General features: G+C 43.8%; 1 protein-coding gene across 3 annotated transcripts in view; it reads right to left on the bottom strand.

The window, feature by feature from the left end:
- KANK1 (KN motif and ankyrin repeat domains 1) overlaps window positions 1-21,377 on the bottom strand; it is a 193,808-nt gene that overhangs the window by 20,168 nt on the left and 152,263 nt on the right. For 2 of the 3 annotated variants that reach the window (XM_067744238.1, XM_067744241.1), the window contains exon 4: window positions 5,289-7,943. In XM_067744238.1, coding sequence (XP_067600339.1) covers window positions 5,289-7,943 — 2,655 coding nt within the window. The remainder of the gene's footprint in view (window positions 1-5,288; window positions 7,944-21,377) is intronic. The other variant, XM_067744240.1, reaches the window with a different exon arrangement.

Here is a 21,377-nt window from a genome sequence, read left to right as displayed (position 1 = left end):
ATTTTCAAACAAGTGTCAACTGAAGGGCTCACAAAGGTGGTAGATTTTAAATCTTTGTAAAAGATTTTCCTCAGGGCTGAAGTGCTTTTAACCAAGGTCTGTAACAGATGTCCTAGATCTGTAATTTCAGTCTCTGAGGGTCAACTATCCCTTCTGAGAATCTGATAAAAATCATGCATTTTCGGGGCTTCCCTGGTGGCGCAGTGGTTGAGGGTCCGCCTGCAGATGCAGGGGACGCGGGTTCGTGCCCCAGTGCGGGAGGATCCCACATGCCGCGGAGCGGCTGGGCCCGTGAGCCGTGGCCGCTGAGCCTGCGCGTCTGGAGCCTGTGCTCCGCAGCGGGAGAGGCCATGACAGTGAGAGGCCCGCAAACCGCAAAAAAAAAAAAAAAGTTTAAAATAAAAAATCATACACTTTCTTCACAAAAATTCCAAACACAAAACTATTTATGAAGCTATGGAGCCCAGATTAATAAGACTCCTTTTAAGGCTGTTTATTCCAACAGTATTTCCCTGAAATAGGGCCCAAGTGTGCCTATTGAGTGGCTGGTGGTAGCAGTGGGTTGCAGCAGAAAACTCATGAATTTGGGGGGAAAAAGTTCTTCAGATGAATCTGATGGGCAGCCTGGTGAAGAGCTACTTTTACAGAATAATTCTGCTGAAAGGGCCCAAGCAAAAAAAATCTAATCCTACCCTCTCGTGACACAGGAGGACACGGCAGCCCAAACGCCCCTAAAGTGTTATTGCAAGTTCTTGGGCAGCCAGAACCAGATGTCAGCCCTCTGACCTCCTGGTCAATGGACTTTCACATCATGCTACCACACACCGCAGGGTTCCAGAAACATTTGGTTTGCATTATTCAATGCTTGTAGCATTTACTAAAAGAAAATTGTGATTTTAAAGAAAGGTACTGGGACAAGTAAATGGTATATGATTTGAAGTAAGAAAACTAACTAGAAATGGTATTTTGTAATGACTTAATTTTCCCTGCTTTTGCTTTGGCTCAGATCTCTGTCTACAAAATTGCTTTCACAGTTATGGGAATGACTTCAAGTTCATACATTTTTTTAGCAAGCCCAAGATAACTAAGAGTGCAAATATGGAAGCTGATTTAAAAAGCAGTTCTTTTATTCCAGTATGAGAGATGAATTTTCTATAAATCATGTGACAGGCAGTTAAGTTCCACTGTTTTAGATAGTTCTGTTTGTTATTTGCTCAGAGACAGTTACATATTTTTCAAGTATTTGTAACTGCAAGTCATTTGTCTAGAATTTTCTCTCTCCTCCTCCTCTCTCCAGAGGGAAAAAGGAAAAGGAAAAAAAAAAGTAACCCACTCCTCAAACCAAAACAACCCAACTGATTTACAGAAAGAATAAACATTTTTTTCCCTGAGGTTTCTGAGAAACTTATTTCCTCTTAACCTTTTAATTCCATGAAAGAAAATATTAAATACATGAAACTCATACTACTAGTAATTAAAAGTACTTTACAGATCATCTTTGATTACCACCAAATTCCAGCTGCATCAAAACTGTGACATTGTCTCTTAAATCCTGAAAAAATGTTTGTGATGTTTGACGTGAAAAATGACATAGAATATGTACGATTCAAATGCTGTCAAAACAGAATGTGTCTAAAATACAGACCTGCACACTTGTACACACCAAACACACAAGGGGTTACCCCATGAGAGCATGTGGGAGGCTCTCAGTATTTTATGCTCTTCTGAACTGTTAATGTGTTATGAGCACATACTCCAGTTATAACTTCAAGAAATTGAATAGGAGTGTTAGGCATTATTATTTTGCTGATAAAAATAATGCTCTTTTGCATACTAAAAAGCAATACCCTCAAATCTTCAACCCTAGGAAAACTGAAGAGAATTCTCTGGGTTTGGTACCAATATACACCTAATTTAATTTTAGGCTTCATTTTGAGCTTTGACATAGATTCTGAAAGAATCTGAATTGAAAATTTATTCTACTCATTTTGTGTTTTCCCATTGTTATTGATATATTTCCTTAGCTTGATAAAATTGTTAGCTGGGGAGGTGTAACCATTGGGGGGTGGGGGAAGGCGATGGCCAGCCAGAATTACGAAGACAATAATTTGCATTAAACACAAAAGACTATTTGTAGCGCATTTGTTTGGCAGTTTGTTCTAGATCTACATTTCCATTTCTGGAAGTACAGAAAACAGTTAACAATGAGAGCCAGCATTTATCCTCTGTGGTGCAGACTATCCCAAATGCTTTACTCACACTGACACACTAAATCTTCATTTCAACCCTGTAGGGGAACAAAGACAACCTGTCCTAGTGCCGAGAAGGAACTCGAACCCAGAATACCTGGCTTTGGAGCCCAAACTTAAATTCTTTAAACTAAAGTACTAGGTTCACATAAGTGATCATTTATATGCTCTTTTTGGCGATGTCAAACTCAAACTTCTTATCATTTGATTTGGGGAAGAAAGTTTGAGATGACTACCTTTCTATACTCCATTTTCCTTTTGGTACAGAAAGGTATTCTAGTGTATCTGTGGGGAGGAAGGTGATCTCTGCATCTTACTCTTCCGCCATCTTCCCCAAGGTCAAGAAATGTATTCTAGACTGTATGTGAGCAATATTCTGTAGTGTTCGGTGTGAACAATAAGCTGGGGTACATTTGACACACCTTCACTCTTCACAGCCTGCAGACGTTGAGATCTCTACTACACTGAACTGCTTTCATTTCCAGCCCATACAACACACACGAGATAACAAAAATGTAATTCTCTGGATTGAGTTCCTAACCTAATTCCTTCATTAGAACTTTAAAGCAAAATACAAATGTGATGGGAATTACAGAAATAATTTAAAGTTGTTCTTGCATGCTCTGAGAGGGAGCTGCCACTATGATCAAGTAAGTTCTATGAAGAATATTTATACTTTTGTTCACAAATGTTGTAGGTCTCCTGCATTTTAGCTGATTAATCAGGTGTTCATGTGTAGGGTCAGATCGAAATAGTGATGTCTGGAATGTCAGTGTGACTGGAAATAGACCAAAAAACACTGTAACACAGCCAGACAAAACCTCCTCCCTGGGTCTTGATGCTCTGGGTGCCAGGCAGATTACCCCAACGATTCACCTGAATATTTCTGGCAGGAATGTGAAATAGAAACCCCAGTTTCGGGAGGAGGGAGGAAGGCTGGCAGGAAAATGCTCTTACAACGGATGATGCACTGTACCATGTGTGTCTGGAGGTATTTAAGAGTTTCATTTTGACTTCAACATCTGACATCATGATTTTTAAAAAGAAGTAGAAACAGACATATTATTAGTTACTTAAGACCTTGCTTCGGTTCAAACATCATTTTAATCTCTTGACTCTAAAATGACTCCCTGTAAATTTATTAGACTCCTTTAACTCCAAAAGGCAAAAATATGTCATACATCAGCTGTCACTGTCATGTTCAGTTTTCTTCCACAATAAGCTATCTGGTCCACAGCACAGCTACTAAAAACTAATTCAGGTTTGGAGGTGAAACCTCAGAAGATATAAAAATAATCTATTTCAGTCTATTTTAACCATTGCTCTTTTGGTTATAGAGGGAAACAAAGAATTTGAACCTTTTGTTTATTAAGTTCCATTTAAGTCTCTACTGCACGTTTCCACATAAAATTAAATTTAATGCACACTACACCAATCATTTGAAGCACTTTAATTCATTTTTTGTGTAGCACCGGGCCAGAGTAGAGTGTGTTTCTTTAGTACTTCCCAAACCTCAGCTACACTTTGGCACATCAACAAAAGAAACCACACTGGACGTGCTAGCAGCACCCCCCCCAGGACGACAAAGGCCACCCTGTGCTCACTGGGGGTCAGTGATGAAAACACTGACAACCATACAGGATGGATGCCCTTTGACTGCCCATTTCACAAGGAAGTATAAAGAAGGATGACCTTCCTTCCCCAGGTCATGCTGCTTTGTGACAGCTCGAGAGCCAGGAATGGAACCCAGTGGTAGGATGATAATATGTACAATTAGAACCACATGCAGCTGACAACAGGGGAACTTATTTTAGTGAGGCTCACAGGGAAATAGCATGTCACCAAATCTTCCAGGGTAATTTCTCCATTATTAGCTTCAATTTAAAGAAGAGCCAGGGCCTTCCCTGGTGGCGCGGTAGTTAAGAATCCACCTGCCAATGCAGGGGACACGGATTCGAGCTGTGGTCTGGGAAGACCCCACATGCCGCGAAGCAACTAGGCCCATGCGCCACAACTACTGAGCCTGCGCTCTAGAACCTGTGAGACACAACTACTGAAGCCCGCACACCTAGAGCCCATGCTGTGCAACAAGAGAAGCCACCGCAACGAGAAGCCCACGCACTGCAACGAAGAGCAGCCCCCGCTCACCGCAACTAGAGAGCGCCCACGCACAGCAAAGAAGACCCAATGCACCCAAAAATAAATAAATAAATTTATTAAAAGAAAAAAGAAAAGCCGGGGTGAGCAGGAATCCCAATGAATAAGGGAAAGTATGAGAAAGACAAAAATGTAAGCACCTAACAAAATGAACAGTGGGAAAGGCCTCCCTTGTCTCAGGGTTCTGGCTCAGGGGCTCCTTGTCAGAGAGGCCTTCCTGGACCACGCCATCTCCAACTGCCCTCACCTCTCCGCCACCACTCACTGTTCCTCTAAGTGGAGTTCCTTCCTTCATAGCACGTACCACCTCCTGACATGTTTAGGTATATTGTTTATTGCCTGTGCCCCCAACTGGAAATGTAAGCACCATGAAAACAAGAGCCTATACCTATGTTTGAAACAAAGCAGGTATGTAATCATTATTTGTTGAACTGATACATGAATTAATGGAATCTCTGTCCCCTCATAAAAAGTTTTAATTAAAAACACTTCATACCAGTATTTTTTCATTGATCATACACTGGTAATTGCGGATACAAACAGGGCAGGACTTTTTTTCAGGCCATCCTGTATAAAATGAGCAAGTACATAACGGAAAGACATCTAGCAAACCAGCAGCCCCCCAAGACAGCCCCTAAGCCAGCCAACACTAGTATGCTTTTCTTCTTCTAGCCTTAATGAAACCATCAGATAATGAGAATCAGCAGAGCTGCTTATGGATTTAGATTCTTGGTTTTCATTCTACCCATTACCATTCTGAAGCTTTCTCCATGATTCCAAAAAATAGCTCCGCCAGGCAAAAAAAAAAAAAATCCCTACCTCCTGGATTTCCACTGTCCCCCATCCTCTCTCACTCCCAGAACCCTCAGGAGCACCACCTACCTGTGACCTTACCCAGGCTGGTTTTCAGGAAGTCAGGCCTCAGCTCTTCAGCACTTGCAGACTTCACGACAGAGTTGATTGACGATAAGGCGTTGATGAGCTGGGAGTTGAGGGAGCCAATCTGTGAGTGAGGTTCCCCAAAAGCTTCTGCCAGTTCACTGTAGTTCTCAGCCAGCAGCGCCTGCTGCTCTGCCAGCAGCTTCTGGACACGCTCAATGTAGTGATCCAAGCCTGTCACCATTCTGGACGGAGCCTGGGGCTGGGGGCTCTCCACGAACTCTCCTACGGGCTCGTCCCCAACCCCTACACTCCTCCGGCTGCCGTTCGGCCCCACTGTCAACTGTGGAGGGCCACAAGCTATGGTCCTCATTTTCAGACCAACCAGACAGTTGTCGTTAATACTGATGTGCCCCACGCCTGACTCTTTGGTCTTCACAGAGGATGGCCTGTCGAACCCAGAGGCGCCGGAGAGCACCGTTCCAACTCCGACGGACCGCATCTTAGCGGAGCTGACGTCCTTGACGCGGCCTTCTCCGACCGCCACAGTCCGCATCTCCACAGTCCGGGTGCTGGTGTGCTTGTCCATGGTGCTGAGGGAAGTGTTGGTGCAGGACTCTGTGAGGGTAGCTGTCTCGGTGTTGGTGAACTGGGACACCTGTTCTAGAACCGTGCTGCTGTGCTGGCTCGTGGTTCGAGGCACTGCCATGACAGCAGCTTCCACCTGGCTGACGGCCTCCGTGTTCACACTCCGGGAGATGCACTCCCTTGGGGAGCAGACGATCACATCGACAGAGCAATCTCCGCAGCCGATGGAGCGGACTTCTTTGAGATTCAGGTTGGTCTTGAGGAGTGTCAGGTCGCTCACAGACTCCTCCGTGTTGCTGCCTGTTTCACAGACGCTGATGTCCACACCCACGCTCTTGTCACACGTCCCCACAGACCGCCCAGTACATCGGTCGTGCATTTCCACCCTTTCCTTAACAATCCACCAATTCATGGGCAGCTCAGGCCCCACCATTTTATTCTCACGATCGGGCTGGCAGGAGATGCCTACGCTATTTGTCTGCACACAGGTCCCGACACAGGTGTCAACCACGTCCACGTGACTGCCAGCTATTTGGTCTCTTGTGGGTATCACTGCCTCCACCACCTTGCTGAAAACAAGCGGCTGGGCCATCATAGCTTTGTCAACTTTTTTTCTCGAGCCAGCAGCTTGCAGCTCTTGCTTGAGTTTAGTCATCTCCCGGTCATGGGTGGTTTCTTTAAGCTGTACTTCCAGGCGATAGATCTTTTCCTTTAAGGCTTCTATGGTCTGCTGTTGCAGCTCAATTTCTTTGTCAGCTTCGGTAGTCACTCCAAGCATGGCTTCTGTCACACTGACCCCAGAATTCCTCGTCGCGGTGACCGTGCCTACAGCAACATCCTTACAGGACCTGGCGCCCCTGTGGTGCACGACAATGCTGTCCATGTTCTCATCAGCACCCACAGCCACAGACTGGCACTCTCGACGCCGACACTGCCCGTTCTCCCTGAGCTCTGAGGAGGCCTCACAGCTGCTGTCCTGGATCTTCTGCTCCAGGGCCTGCATGTTTGCTGTGAGCTGCCGGAATTCCTTTATCCTCTGGGTGCTCTGCTCCGCCCCCTCCATTTCTCCCTCCTCATAGTCAATGTATAATTCCCCGCCACTTCTCTGGGTCCTGGAGAGGTGTTCCAGCTGGGATGCATTCCCAGCACTGTAGGACCTCTTTCTCACACCACAGACATCGTTCTGGGATGCAGCTCTGTGGTCTTTCAACTGTGAAGCCAACTGCCTTTTCTCCTCTTGCAAGACAGAGATCTTCACCTGGAGCACAGGGATGGTTCGCACCTGCTCTTCTAGCTCTTTCAGGCGTTTCAGGGCAATGGCCATCTGCTCACGGATGTGCTGCAGGTGCACGGGGCTCACGTTGGTCACTGGAGTGGAGATCCCTGAGCTCAGAGGGCTGTGGCGGATGGAACTCCCCATGGAAGAGGTGGTGGCAGCAGCTGGGGCATAGCCACCATAATCCCCGTTGCCTTGGTATCCATTCTGATGCTGCTGCATGGCGTGATTGTGGTTTCCAGAACCCATAAATGAGGAGAGGGAGCTCGTGGAGCCCACGCCTCCAAAACTGGCCAGCCTGGGCCTTCGGAACTCACCAGGTGCCACCTGCATGGTGACTCTCTCCTGTTCGAGTCTTCTCCGGGTCTCCATCAGTGTCTTGGTGACATGAAGGTTGTGCTTTGGGAGTTGCGGGGATGGTGGTGGCAGCTGTCGGCTTTCTGGGATGGTAAGAAAAGTGGGTGAGGTCTCCAGAGGGGCAGGTGGCCTTGGGACTGGAGCTGATGTAACTTCACTTTGGGCTAACTGCTTGTTGCCATCACTGCTGGAGGATGAGAGGGACTCGGTGGAAGTCCACACACCTTGATGGCCAGGTGCGGCCCTGGTTTCTGGGCGTGGCACAGATGGCTTCCGCCTCTTCTGGATGTTCACTTTCTTGATGGTGTTTCCTTTCTGTATGTCATCTACGTATTTGAGGAAATCTAAGTCTAGTTGATAACCATAGGGGGTCTCCACAAAATAAGGACCTTTTTGTCCCCTGTCATGATCTCCATTCAGAACATCATCTGCTTTTCCTAAGAGAGAAAGAAGAGAATACTATAACGCCATGTAATACTCATAATGGTAAAAACTAACATGTGTCGTATATTGCAGTGTGGTAAACTAGTACGATTTAAGAGTTGACAAATCTGTGCTCTAACCCTGAATCTACAGCTTATCAGCTGGGTGAGAGAGTTAACAAACTTCTCAGAACTTCAGTTTCCCCCTGAGTAAAAATGCAAACAAGTATTTAAATCATAAGGTTGTTAAAAGAATGTAATGAGAAAATGATTTTTAAGAGCCAGGCACACAGTAAGTCCTTACTAAATACTTGATTTTCTAAAAAAGAATGCATTAAAAAGACTGGAAAGCATTTTCAAGTTGATCATTTCTTTTGCCGTCCACAGTCCCTTTGAAGTACAGACAGCAGTCGTTATGACGCCTACTTTATAAAGTGTACTCTGAGGCACGAAAAAGTGAGAAGTCTTAAAGTAACAGATCAAGTCAGTTCAGATCCAGGAAGCCTGGACCTGAGTTCTCCCACCTACTGCTCTTTTGCAGACCATACAGCCTTTCTAACTGGTGGCCAGCGTACCCCGGTGGCTGACCACCCCCACAAGGTCCCAATTTGCCTTGACACCTTCCTTGCAGAGAAAGCGGGGACACAGGGGACACTGAGTGATTAACTCCAGCAGCATGGGGGCAAGAACAGTTGGAGGACAGACTTGACTTCACCTATGTTGTGTGTCTTCCCATTTAAAAACAAAACCAAACCCCAAACGTGTTTTCCTCTTTGACTTCTTTTGGACAAAACATTCACTATTCCAAGAATACCTTGTTTTGCATTTGTGATGGATCCAAACAGATGCAAAGGAGAATGAAAATAAGGGCAAAACTATACTCCAAACACTGGATCGTGTGGCATTTGATAAATGCTACTTCTGGCTAAACCATTTAGAAAAGGAAACAGGAATCTTTCAAGGCACAGACCTTGCTGCTGACCTGAGCTATGCATTTCAAACTGAAAACCAAGGCCATTTTTGTTTAAATTGCAGGATTAAGTAATGTGTTTTCCTAGAGTCATAATACCACGATCTGCATTTGAGAGTTATGGGAAGGATCCCAAAGTGATGAGTAAAAATGCAAGCCATCTGTACCCCTGCCCCTCTCCTTGGGTGTAAAAGTCCACCTAACTGCTGTCAAGGTCCAGGTACTTCCAGCAATTTGGAGACTGCTGGCCTGTCCTTCCCACCCTTGACAGTGCTGAATGTGACACCCGACAGTGTGAGAGCTCTGAGTAAACCTTTTACCTCCACTCCCCCGCTTCCCTCTGAAACGCTGGAAAGAAAAGTACAGAAAAGAAAAATGCCAAGCAGAGGAATAAAAAGGTTATGTTCTCTTCGTGTCCTCATTTAAAACAACATTAAATTGTTCTGGCTGTTAGAATCTGGCCATTAGATTTCAGTTTTAAACCACGTGGAAAAAGGATTCTATTTGAAAGAGGTGTTCAACACCAATCATTTTCTAGCCTAAGGAAGGGTAAGCTGATGGGGAGCTCTGCGCCCGGAAACTTGTGCTCAGGCTAACAGAACGTGTCTTCTTTCCTTTTTAACTCCACAAAGGACAACATGCTCACTCAAAGTATGCAGCCAGACCTGTTTCCAGTGCTGTCTGAAATTCCACCAGCAAAGAAAAACGGCAGGCTTGGGTGTCAGACAGATCTCACGGCACGCGTTGATTCTAAGCTGGGCCGGCCTAGACCCTCCCGGCCAGGTGCCCGCTGCCGCCCGCCCCGCTCCCGGGCCGGCGGGGACTGCGCCCCGGGGGAGGCCCTGTCGCCCGCCCGCTGGCCGCACACCTACCGGGCGCCCGCTGCGCTCCCGCCGGCCCGCCGCCCGCACTCCAGCTCGGGGGCCCAGGCTCTCCACCCCGTCAGCGCAGGAGGGTGGACACTGGGGGAACTCGGCCGGCGGGCCGGGCGCACACGCCATAGGCCGGGTCCTCACCAATGAGGTCGCTGCGGCTCGCCGACCCCACCCCCGGGCGCCCTCAGCTACTCGGCGGCCCCCGCTTTCTGAATGCAAACAGGAAGCCCGGAGCTTTTGAAAACGTGTGTTCTTCTGGCCAGTTTTGCCAGGAGTCAAAAGAAAGCCAGCAGTTTCAATGTCTCCACAGAGAGGCTCTGTCTTTGCCGCACAGGTCCCTTCTTCATGAAAGAGTGTGTGTTCTGGTGTGGAAACCGGCGGCCTCGGCCCTGGGCCACCTGAGGAAGCCGGAGGCACAATGGGCCCCACTGTTCTCTGTGGGTTCCGAGAGCACCCGCCGCGGCATGGGTTCCAGAGCGGGCGGGCGGAAAGCTTCCCAGCGCTCGGCTCAGGACAGGGATCAAGGAGTTATCCTTTAACAGTCATCTCCACTGTGCCTTTGCCACGAGTGAAGGTTTCTTAGAAAATAAAATAAATAAAATAAAATAACTTTTTAAAAGCCACTTTGCTTGTTAAAAAAAATCACTATGCTGTACACCTATATATAATATTGTACACTACTACAATATTGTAAAGCAATTATACTACAAAAAAAAAGAACGCGATGAGGAGTACAAAAAGAGAATGTTATGTACGGACCATCTAAAGTAAAAAAAGTCACTCATATCTCACCATCTAGTGGCAATTGTTAGTATTTTGGTATAGCGCTTAGGTTTTTCTGTGTATGTCTTTTTAACATCGTTAATGTTCCCACTTAGGCATTTTCATTAGGAAAGGTTAATTTTCATTGATTTCTCCTCAAAAACTTTTTTTTTTAAATGCACTAACATCAGGATTTTAAAAAAAAAAAGCACATCCCATTTTTCAGCGAAATTCAACTGGCCCATCTTTAGTTATTTCTGAAGTTCACAAAAGGCACAGGTCATGCTGAATTATCTCTAAATGAACTTCAGACTTCTATATCTGGGAATCAGGAGAGGTTAGAATTTAACCATGTTAAGCTTGATCAGACTGTTCTAAGGACTTGTAATCCAAATTTCATTCTCCAGCAACTAAAAAGCATGATATATTCTCAAGGTGTCATTTTTCCAAACAGTTGTCCACGGTACAAATTATTCTACCATTAAATAAAGACACCTAGTGTCATGATTATTTTATCTTCTGCTTTCTAGTGTACCTTTACATACATTAACACAAATACAGCACTTATATGCCCTGATTGATTTACCAACTTTTTCATATGTTTGTCTTGTCTCTCAGTACTAGACTGTAAGTATCTTGAGAGCAACAAATTTAATTTTTAAAAGTTCTTTCTTTGCTCTCCCTTCCAACCACACACATGAATTAACAAGATGCTGGGGACTAAGATGTTTTATAATGTTTACTGAAGGAATAAATGCATACACAGTATAGCAGAGAACCTTTAGAAAGATTTAGAAAAACATCTAAATACTCTGTACTCTGAAGTTGCTTGTTCTATATTAGTGTTAAGGACATTTCTTACATGATGCTGTTTCAGTGATTATCTTTAGGTTGTGGAATCATGGTGATTTTAACGTTCTTACAAATTTTTACAACACATAGGCATTTATCTTCTAAAAAAATATGATTACAAGAAGTCACTGTTTTGAAGCAAGAGGAATGTATTTAAATAAACTCCAAGAAAGCTCATTTGACAGAGGGATGTATGGGGCAACCATAGCAAAGATAACTAGATGTTCCTCAGTATGTGTTACCTCGTTCTTCTACACTAATAGGACTCTCTTTGTTCAGTTGGTCAAATATAAACACTATATTTCCCTAGCCTCCTTTGCTGTTAGTATGGCCATAAGCAGATATGTCATGTAGCAACTCCCAAAAGCCTCCCCTAAAAGACACAGGAATTGTTCTTTGACAGCCTTTCTCTTTGTTCCTTCCTCCATCCTGCAGCCTGGAATGCAGAGGTGATGACTGGAACAATAGCACTGCTATCTTGGACTATGAGATCATACTTATGGATGGAGGAACAAGGTGCTAGAAGGAATCTGGGTCTCTAAGAGCTTTGTGGATCAGAGCACTACACTACTCCTGGAAAGCCTACCTCTACACATTTATGTGAAAGATAAACTTTTATTTTGTTTAGCTATTGTTTGTTTGGGGTCTCTGTTACTTAGAGCTAAACTGAACTCTAATGGATACAGTACTCTCTCCTCAGTGTCTTCTCCCTCTCACAAAAAAAAAAAAAAAAATTAAGACCAGATCTTGAAAAGAAAAATGTTTAATGATAAACTGGGGGAGATGTTACATTATAACATTTTCATCACAAAAAATTTGATAAATTCAAGAATAATTAAGGATGTGTAAAAACAACAGTTAAAAACAAAAATCTCTGAATGGGTTATAAAGGAGACTCTTAACTTCCTAAAAAGCCTTTTTGGACTAACAGAGCTGTGCCTGCTTATACAAAGCCAAAACCCACTGGCTGTTATCTGCAACTGGAATCCGGAAAGTAACAGCTTCTAACGAAATAGTCTGGAATCAGAGAGCTGTCCCTGGTGTTTACAAGAATTTTCTGAATGTCTGGAAATCCAGTGGTAGAAACTGCTCCTGGCACCACCTCTACCTTCATTATATAGCATTTATTGAAAGCTTAATTGGGTACAGAAAATGGTCCTATTCAATGGAAAGAGTAGGAGGAAGGATTTATAAGACATAAAATGAGGTACAGTCTAGCTGTGAGATAAATGCCAAACACCCTAAACATAACACTAAGTTAGGTCAGTTACAAAGGTATATTATCAACAAGCACAATCTGATGATATATGAATAAATGATCAAAACAGAATGGAGTTAACCAGGAGATGAGTTCTGAAGACAAGGTTAAGTGATGACAGAGTAAAATGGAAAGACAGGTAGGTAGTGGAGAAGAGCCAGGCAGCTCAAGGAAAGATGAGGCTAGAAGAGAGGGGGGTGACCAAGTACAGAAGAGGGCACCACACTGGGTCCCGGAGCAGGGGAATCTCATCCATTTAGTCACTGATAGACTGCATACCGGGCCCTGTGCTAGGGGGCTAAAAGGCTCAACAAGGATGGTCTTCATAGCTGTGTGTGGATTAAACTGAGATAGGGAAAGAGATTAAATTCAAGGGGACCAGTTAAAATGTTATAGTACCCAAGCGTGACGTGAGGACCAAATAAAAAAATGATTCATATATTTAACTTATATTTATAATCAATATTGATTAAAGAAAAACAATTTTGGTAACACCTCTCTCTCTTATTACTATTTTCCAGGTACTATTATTGTAGGAGCTGGGGACACAGTATGAACAAAGGAGACAAGGCCCTTGTTCTCACAAGGCTCACAGTCTAGTGGGAGGGGGGTAGGTAGTGCATAGAAAAATAAATAAATAAAAGGCAAGGCAGAAGTGAAGCGAAGAGGCGGAACCACCAGAATTTATATCTGTGTGCCAGGCTAAGTGGATAGGCTTCTAACAGTGGTCCACCTGGCTTCTCAGGTTGCCATCATCTCTGGGTCGACCAACTTCCTAGACACCAAGGGTCAGAGTCCCTCTTCCCTCTTCTCTCCCCCAACCCAGTTTGTACAGTTAGCAATTTGGGGTAACCAAACACCAAATGTGAGAGCACCAACTAGAGACAACTCCCCAAGTCCAGACCAAATTCCCATGTGTTCAGAGAAAAGCTAAAATCAACAAACTGATGGTTAATTCTACTCTTTATTTATACGTTTGCTACCTGTAAAACTAGCGCTCTGTGACAAGGGCAAGTGTATAGACTCAAGAACAATTAGAAATTTTCCTTGCAATTTTTCTGCATTAACAAAGTGCAATGGAGATATGGATATTTCAACAGTCATTTCATTCAGATTCATAAAGCATTATATGGTTCTAACTTTTCAAGGAAATTAAACTTAATATCCAAATATTTGGTTTGGGAAGACATAAAAAGTAATGTACTGGCCAGGAGGTAGAAGATTAGAAGAAACTAGTCTGGGAGTACTAACCTGCTAGTAGTGTTTCTCAACTGGGGGTGATTTTGCCCCCAGGGGATATTTAGCAAATTCTGGAGACATTTTTGCTTGCCACAACTAGAAGAAGTGGTGCTACTGGCATCTAGTAGGTAGACGCCAGGAACGCTGCTAAACATCCTACAATGCTCAGGAGGGTCCTACCTTTCCCAACAAAGAATTATCCAGTCCAAAATGTCAATACAATGGGCCCTCTTTATCTGTGGAACCCACAGATACAGAGGGTCAACTGTACTACATCATTTTATATAAGGAACTTGAGCATCCACGGATTTTGGTATCCCTGAGGGGTCCTGGAATCAATCCCCTGTGGATACTGAGTGCAGACTGTGGTGTTGAGGCCTAGAGTGCCTATGCTAAAGGCAGTGAGCAGAGTAAAAATTCACATATAGCAACTGAGAATCTGGCCATGTAAGCTGCGGTCTCCAAGTCTTCCTTTTCTCAGTGGAACCACACCATCATGCTTAAGTGACAGGGTAATAAAAATGCCATTTCTGAGCCAGAAACCACTAAATACTTTTCTACATACACTATCACAGTGAGCCATTCTTTACTATGAGCAAAAAAACACTGGAGGTTTCTGAAATAACGTGTCCCGGTGAACTTTTAAATGGACAAAACTTTGATATTATTACTCTATCTATTAATTAGGATACAATGACTTCTTTGTTCTGGTTTCACTGCTGCAAACTCTAGGCCCAATTACTGACTAATGGTGCCGTGAAAAATAATTGCACCTATGTGCCAAGACTTCCACACACTAAGTGTTTTTCTTCACCAGATAGATAGTCTACCTGACTATTGAAACTGAAGAACTCTGCTAATTCCCATTACCGTATTGCCCCCTCTCACATGAAGCATGAAGTTTTTGCCTTAAGAGCTGAGCAATCCCCTAGAAGCACATAATTAAACACAGATTCCCATACTTAAAAGCAGCAGAGGGTAAGCGTCCTGCTGTCTGAAGCAGTCAAAAAGATTCAACATCAGCTAAGGCTGAGAGGCAGGAGAGAAAAGCAGTAGGATCAACTCAGAGATGAACTTTAAGAGAGAGAAGTTCTCATGAAGTTACTCAGAGTATGAAAGTAATTGAGCTAGCGAATCAACTTTTCCCGGCATGGAGCAGGGGAAGAAGAAGACAGTGAAGTGGAACAGGTCCTTCTGGACAGGTTTAACTGGAAAGCTCTCCTGATGACACTGTCAGCGTTAAGACGGAGACCCAAGGAGCTTCTCGTACCAAATCTATTGAGAGATACCATTTGTTAGAGAACACACAAAGAAAAGAATAACAATGTAAGTGTTCCTCATTCTGTTTTCCAAGAATGTATGGCAGATGAGAGTTTCTCTTGTTTTTTTCATTTACCAAAGAGTTATTTTTATATCTGCTCTTTTCCCCTCCTAGCTAACAAATCCATCCAATCATTCATTCAAATGATGAGCACCTATTAGATGTTAGGGCCTGTTCTATAAAGCCTGAATCCCTGTTCCATGGAGTTTATACTACCTACCTGATTTCACCTAGACTTCTTCTCAGGTTGCAGCTGTTTTAAACAGCTACCCAAATGCTTTGTTCAAATAAAATGACAACATGAAGAAAAGCAAAGTGCATGCCAGAGTTCATGCGAAATACCAGGCCAACTGACACGTCGTACGTAGCATAACTCAATTTTACAGGCTTGGTTTGTTGACGTGGCTAAGTTATAATGTGTTTTTTTTTCTCATAATCCGAAACTCTTCATAACTCCTTCTGGCTTCTCCCCCTAAGTAGTCAGATTTCCTCACAGCTGATCTTATCTCTGCTTTTGTAACCTGTCCCCACAGACATTAACCTGCACATTCTTCCACTGTCTCCCGTCACTACTCCTCTTCATACTGGTCCCACATTCCAGGTCTACCTGTTCACACACCCCAGAGAGGGAATTTGACCTGGGGAAGATGCAACTGTCAGACTGAAAGATGGATTTATTCTTTCATTCAGTAAGTATTTATTACGAACCTACCATGTGGCAAACACTGCTAGGGGCAAATCAAAATGGACAGAGAGCCTACCTGGGTAGAACTTGTGAACTACAGGAGACAGACAAAGGATGCATATATAAAAGCAACTGTGATAAGTGCTGTGAGAGTAGAAGACAGGATTATGCCAGGGCAGAGCAGGGATCCCACCTGGGCTGAGCGCAGGGAGTGTTCTGCCAGGGTGCTGTATTTGAGGAGTCCACTGGGCTAAGGGCAGGTGGCAGGGAGACTGGGATGGCAGAAATTCTAGGCAGAGAAATTCTAGGCATATGTGAAACCTGCCACTTTTAGGAACTGAAAAGAGCTTTGCATGATAAAGAAAACACGAACCCAGGCAGAGAAGGGACCAAGCCCCAATCACACAGGGCCCTGGGAGTCAGGTCTGTGGTTCTCAAGCGCATCAGGTAGCTGCTGAAGGGTCTAAACACGGGAGTGAAATGATGAGATTTGCATCTTAGCAAGGCTGATCTGGCTAGATGCTAGAGTATGTATTAAAATTCTCTTTGGCGGCCTCCATTAGGTTTTCCATGGACTGTTCAAGTCCCTGTGAATTTTTCTTGCGGTATTACAAATTCCTTTGCACTGTGTGAGTTTTACTTACTCAACTAGATAAGTGCTAGCCATAGTGTTAAAACCACCAGAACTTAGAGCCTGCCTGCATTTGGCGGCAGCCTGTGGCCCACATCTTCCCCCCTAAACTATTCAAGAGGAAACTGAGAAGGCCTGACAAGTCTCAGCTCCTCTGGGCAGAGCTAGAGACAGGGATCAGTCTTTGTACTCATCCTCTGGGGCTCTATCTATGACCTCATTCTGCTAATAAAAAAGAAAATATTTTTCTTTAAACCAACGGATGACTCACTGCAGAGAAAAATGATGGGATTTCCTTTTGAGAAGTATGATAAATCTAATCTGGGAGGAACAGGGGTGGCGTGAGTGAGGGCAGGAAGAAAGAAGAGAGGGTATTTCAGGGAATGCAGGCTCCGATTTAGCATGTTGAGATGCAGAGCACAAACTTGCTCCATATTTGAAACTCGAATGGGCACAGCAGGCACTGAAAATCTCTGTGTAGCAAAGACAATGTTGACCCTGGCAGCCAGCAAGTGTCTTCGTGGAGGAGAGAGGGAAGAATGGGTGGCATGCTATTGCCAACCCATAGCGTGCTCCCAGCCCCAGCCCCTACTTCTCTGCCCACGCTGACCAGGGCCTGAGTTACCCAAGGGAAGGCTAAAGACAAAGGAGAGGGTCTGGGAGAGTGTAAGCAATACACTCTGAAAATTCAAGACTTCTACCTACTACATGGTCTCTGACAAGCTGAACTTCAGATCGGCTTGCCTCTAGTCACCTGAGTGCTCTGTCTACCAGCCTGACAAGGACCTTGCTGCAGGTGACCCCTGTTGCCTGAGGTGCATACAACCTTTAGAACTCAGATAACAGGTGCTACCTACTAGTTATTAACCTCAAGTGTCAGCACACATCAGATGAGCTATTTAAGTGTCAGGGGTCTAGCTGGCTCCAAAACTCTCTTAGGTTCCACTGTCCAAATCTGGGATAATTTGGGCATCAAAATAATATGATCAATGATAGTAGCAGATTTCAATCCACTGAATAAATCAGGTATCTGTGAGTCCATAATGCTATAATATATAATATAGTGCCAATTTATAGTTCAATAAATAAAGAAAGAATCCTGGAAACAGAAAATCACCATTTAACAACGATTATTAACAGTAGCTGACTCAGGCAGGAATCATCAACGGCTGCTAAGTCTAGTGTGTAGAGATTTCCTACTGAAGAACAGGATATTGGTGTGGCCTCAGAACGCCTCCCACAAAATACGTGTCAATCACAAAGAGAAAAATGGTGATGGTATGGTGCAGAAAGCTGACCAAGAACCACGTGGACCCGGTGATCAAGGCTACCAACGCGTGCCCCTCAGGTCATATTCTGAGAAGAGCACAGTTTCATTTCTCTTAGGTTTCCACCCGGAAGGCATGCCTGAATCTGGAAATGTTCATGGATCCTACCTGAAAGACATCCTACAGAAGGACAGGTCTCTCTTTTTTTTTTAGTCTGCACCATGTGGCTTGTAGGATCTTAGTTCCCTGACCAGGGATCGAACCCAGGCCACCGGCAGTTGAAGCGCGGAGTCCTCATCACTGGACCGCCAGGGAATTCCCAGGTCTCTATTTTTATTTTATTTTTTTACTAGATCTTTATTGGAGTATAATTGCTTCACAATACTGTGTTAGTTTCTGTTGTACACCAAAGTGAATCAGCCATATGCATACATATGTCCCCATATCCCCTCCTTTTTTTTTTTTAAACATCTTTATTGGAGTATAATTGCTTTACAATGGTGTGTTAGTTTCTGCTTTATAACAAAGTGAATCAGTTATACATATACATATGTTCCCATATCTCTTCCCTCTTGCGTCTCCCTCCCTCCCACCCTCCCTATCCCACCCCTCTAGGTGGTCACAAAGCACCGAGTTGATCTCCCTGTGCTATGCGGCTGCTTCCCACTAGCTATATACCTTACGTTTGGTAGTGTATATATGTCCATGCCACTCTCTCACTTTGTCACAGCTTACACTTCCCCCTCCCCATATCCTCAAGTCCATTCTCTAGTAGGTCTGTGTCTTTACTCCCATCTTACCCCTAGGTTCTTCATGACCTTTTTTTTTTTTTCTCTTAGATTCCATACATATGTTAGCATACGGTATTTGTTTTTCTCTTTCTGACTTACTTCACTCTGTAGGACAGACTCTAGGTCCATCCACCTCACTGCAAATAACTCAATTTCGTTTCTTTTTATGGCTGAGTAATATTCCATTGTATATATGTGCCACATCTTCTTTATCCATTCATCTGTTGATGGACACTTAGGTTGCTTCCATGTCCTGGCTATTGTAAACAGAGCTGCAATGAACATTGTGGTACATGACTCTTTTTGAATTATGGTTTTCTCAGGGTATATGTCCAGTAGTGGGATCGCTGGGTCATATGGTAGTTCTATTTGTAGTTTTTTAAGGAACCTCCATACTGTTCTCCGTAGTGGCTGAACCAATTCACATTCCCACCAGCGGTGCAAGAGTGTTCTCTTTTCTCCACACCCTCTCCAGCATCTATTGTTTCTAGATTTTTTGATGATGGCCATTCTGACTGGTGTGAGATGATATCTCATTGTAGTTTTGATTTGCGTTTCTCTAATGATTAGTGATGTTGAGCATCCTTTCATGTGTTTGTTGGCAATCTGTATATCTTCTTTGGAGAAATGTCTATTTAGGTCTTCTGCCCATTTTTGGATTGGGTTGTTTTTTTGTTACTGAGCTGCATGAGCTGCTTGTAAATTTTGGAGATTAATCCTTTGTCAGTTGCTTCATTTGCAAATATTTTCTCCCATTCATACACCATGACCAAGTTGGGTTTATTCCAGGAATGCAAGGATTCTTCAATATACACAAATCAATCAATGTGATACACCATATTAACAAATTGAAGGAGAAAAACCATACGATCATCTCAATAGATGCAGAGAAAGCTTTAGACAAAATTCAACACCAATTTATGATAAAAAAAAAACCTGCAGAAAGTCGGCATAGAGAGAACTTTCCTCAACATAATAAAGGCCATATATGACAAACCCACAGCCAACATTGTCCTCAGTGGTGGAAAACTGAAACCATTTCCACTAAGATCAGGAACAAGACAAGGTTGCCCACTCTCACCACTCTTATTCAACATAGTTTTGGAAGTTTTAGCCACAGCAATCAGAGAAGAAAAAGAAATAAAAGGAATCCAAATTGGAAAAGAAGAAGTAAAGCTGTCACTGTTTGCAGACGACATGATACTATACATAGAGAATCCTAAAGATGCTACCAGAAAACTACTAGAGCTAATCAATGAATCTGGTAAAGTAGCAGGATACAAAATTAATGCACAGAAATCCCCTCCCTCTTGAGTCTCCCTCCCACCCTCCCTATCCCACCCCTCTAGGTCATCGCAAAGCACCAAGCTGATCTCCCTGTGCTATGCGGCTGCTTCCCACTATCTATTTAACATTTGGTGGTGTATACAGGTCCACGCCACTCTCTCACTTTGCCCCAGCTTCCCACTCCCCCTCCGTGTCCTCAAGTCTATCCTCTATGTCTGCATCTTTATTCCTGCCCTGAAACTAGGCTCATCAGTACCATTTTTTCTTTTTAGATTCCATATATATTTTTTTAAATCTGTCAAGGTCATCAAAGAAAGGAAAGGCTAAGAACTGTTTCAGATTGAAGGCGATTAAAGAGATATGACAAATGCATGTCTTTATACACATACACACACACACACACACAAGCACATATATACATGCAAAAAGAGACAGCAAATGTGGCAAAATATTAACCACTGGGGAATCTGAATCTGGATGAAGGATGCATGAGAGTTCTTTTATAAATTTTCTCTAAGTTTGAAATTATTTCAAAATAAATTACATAGATAGAGATGATAATAACCTCCTCTACTTGTGCCTCCAGTATCTTTGGGGTACATGTGAGCAGTCAGTGTGAGTCACCAGGGAGCACAGCCAACACTCTGCTGCTTGCTCATATGCAAATTAAGCGGCCTGTTTTTTATCAAGCCTAATGTCTCTGCTCTCCTATATTACATATTCTTTGAGGAATTTTACATTTGTTTGAGGTATCCCTGGAAACTTATAGAGCTCCTCAAATATTAATTTTGCAGATTGGTTGCCAGAAGCCCCATTATAGAAAATAAAGTCGAAAAGTTCCTTTCTGTTGCATTAAAAGTCTTCAACAATTTTGCCCCAATCCAGCACTTCCCAGTTTCCTCCCTCCGCCCACCACCCCAACTCCGAATCTCAACCAATCAAGCAACTTTAAGCCTATCTGCCTTTGCTCACTCTGTTCCCTCTACCTGGCATGCCCTTCCCCAGCTTCTTCCATCTGTCAGAATTAGCTGCTTTCCCCTTAGGGGCCCAACCCAAATATCCCATCCTTTGTAGAGTCTTCCCTTATCCCTAACTGCTCTGTCCTGGAAAGAACTGGTCACCTTCTTCCCTCCATTCTCCTAGCACTCTTTGCTAATGCGTACTGACCTGTGTTGTGACTGCCAGGCGCATGCCTGTCTTCCCCCAGCAGACTGCAGGTGTGCTGTGGGGCAGAAGCCAAGTAGTACTTTTCTATCTTTCAGTGCACAGCATGGTGCTTGGCACACAGCATGCTCGGTATTTGGTGAAATGAAAAACCCCATGTCTAGGCATGTACCAGTTAATTAAGTATGGTGGAGGAAGAGCTGTAGTGATTAAAATCAGGCACTCTGGGACCAGACTGCCTGGGTTCGAATCCTGCCACTGCCACTTTCCAGCCATTGGCAAGTCAGATTCTGTTCCAGCTGTATAATTGGGAAAATAAGAGACCTGCTTCAGTGTTTCTGTGGAG

This window comes from Pseudorca crassidens, chromosome 7 (genome assembly GCF_039906515.1).
Source record: "Pseudorca crassidens isolate mPseCra1 chromosome 7, mPseCra1.hap1, whole genome shotgun sequence".
NCBI lineage: Eukaryota > Metazoa > Chordata > Mammalia > Artiodactyla > Delphinidae > Pseudorca > Pseudorca crassidens.
The sequence above is the reverse complement of the archived record's forward strand: the minus strand, read 5'-3'. Positions and strand labels throughout refer to the sequence as shown.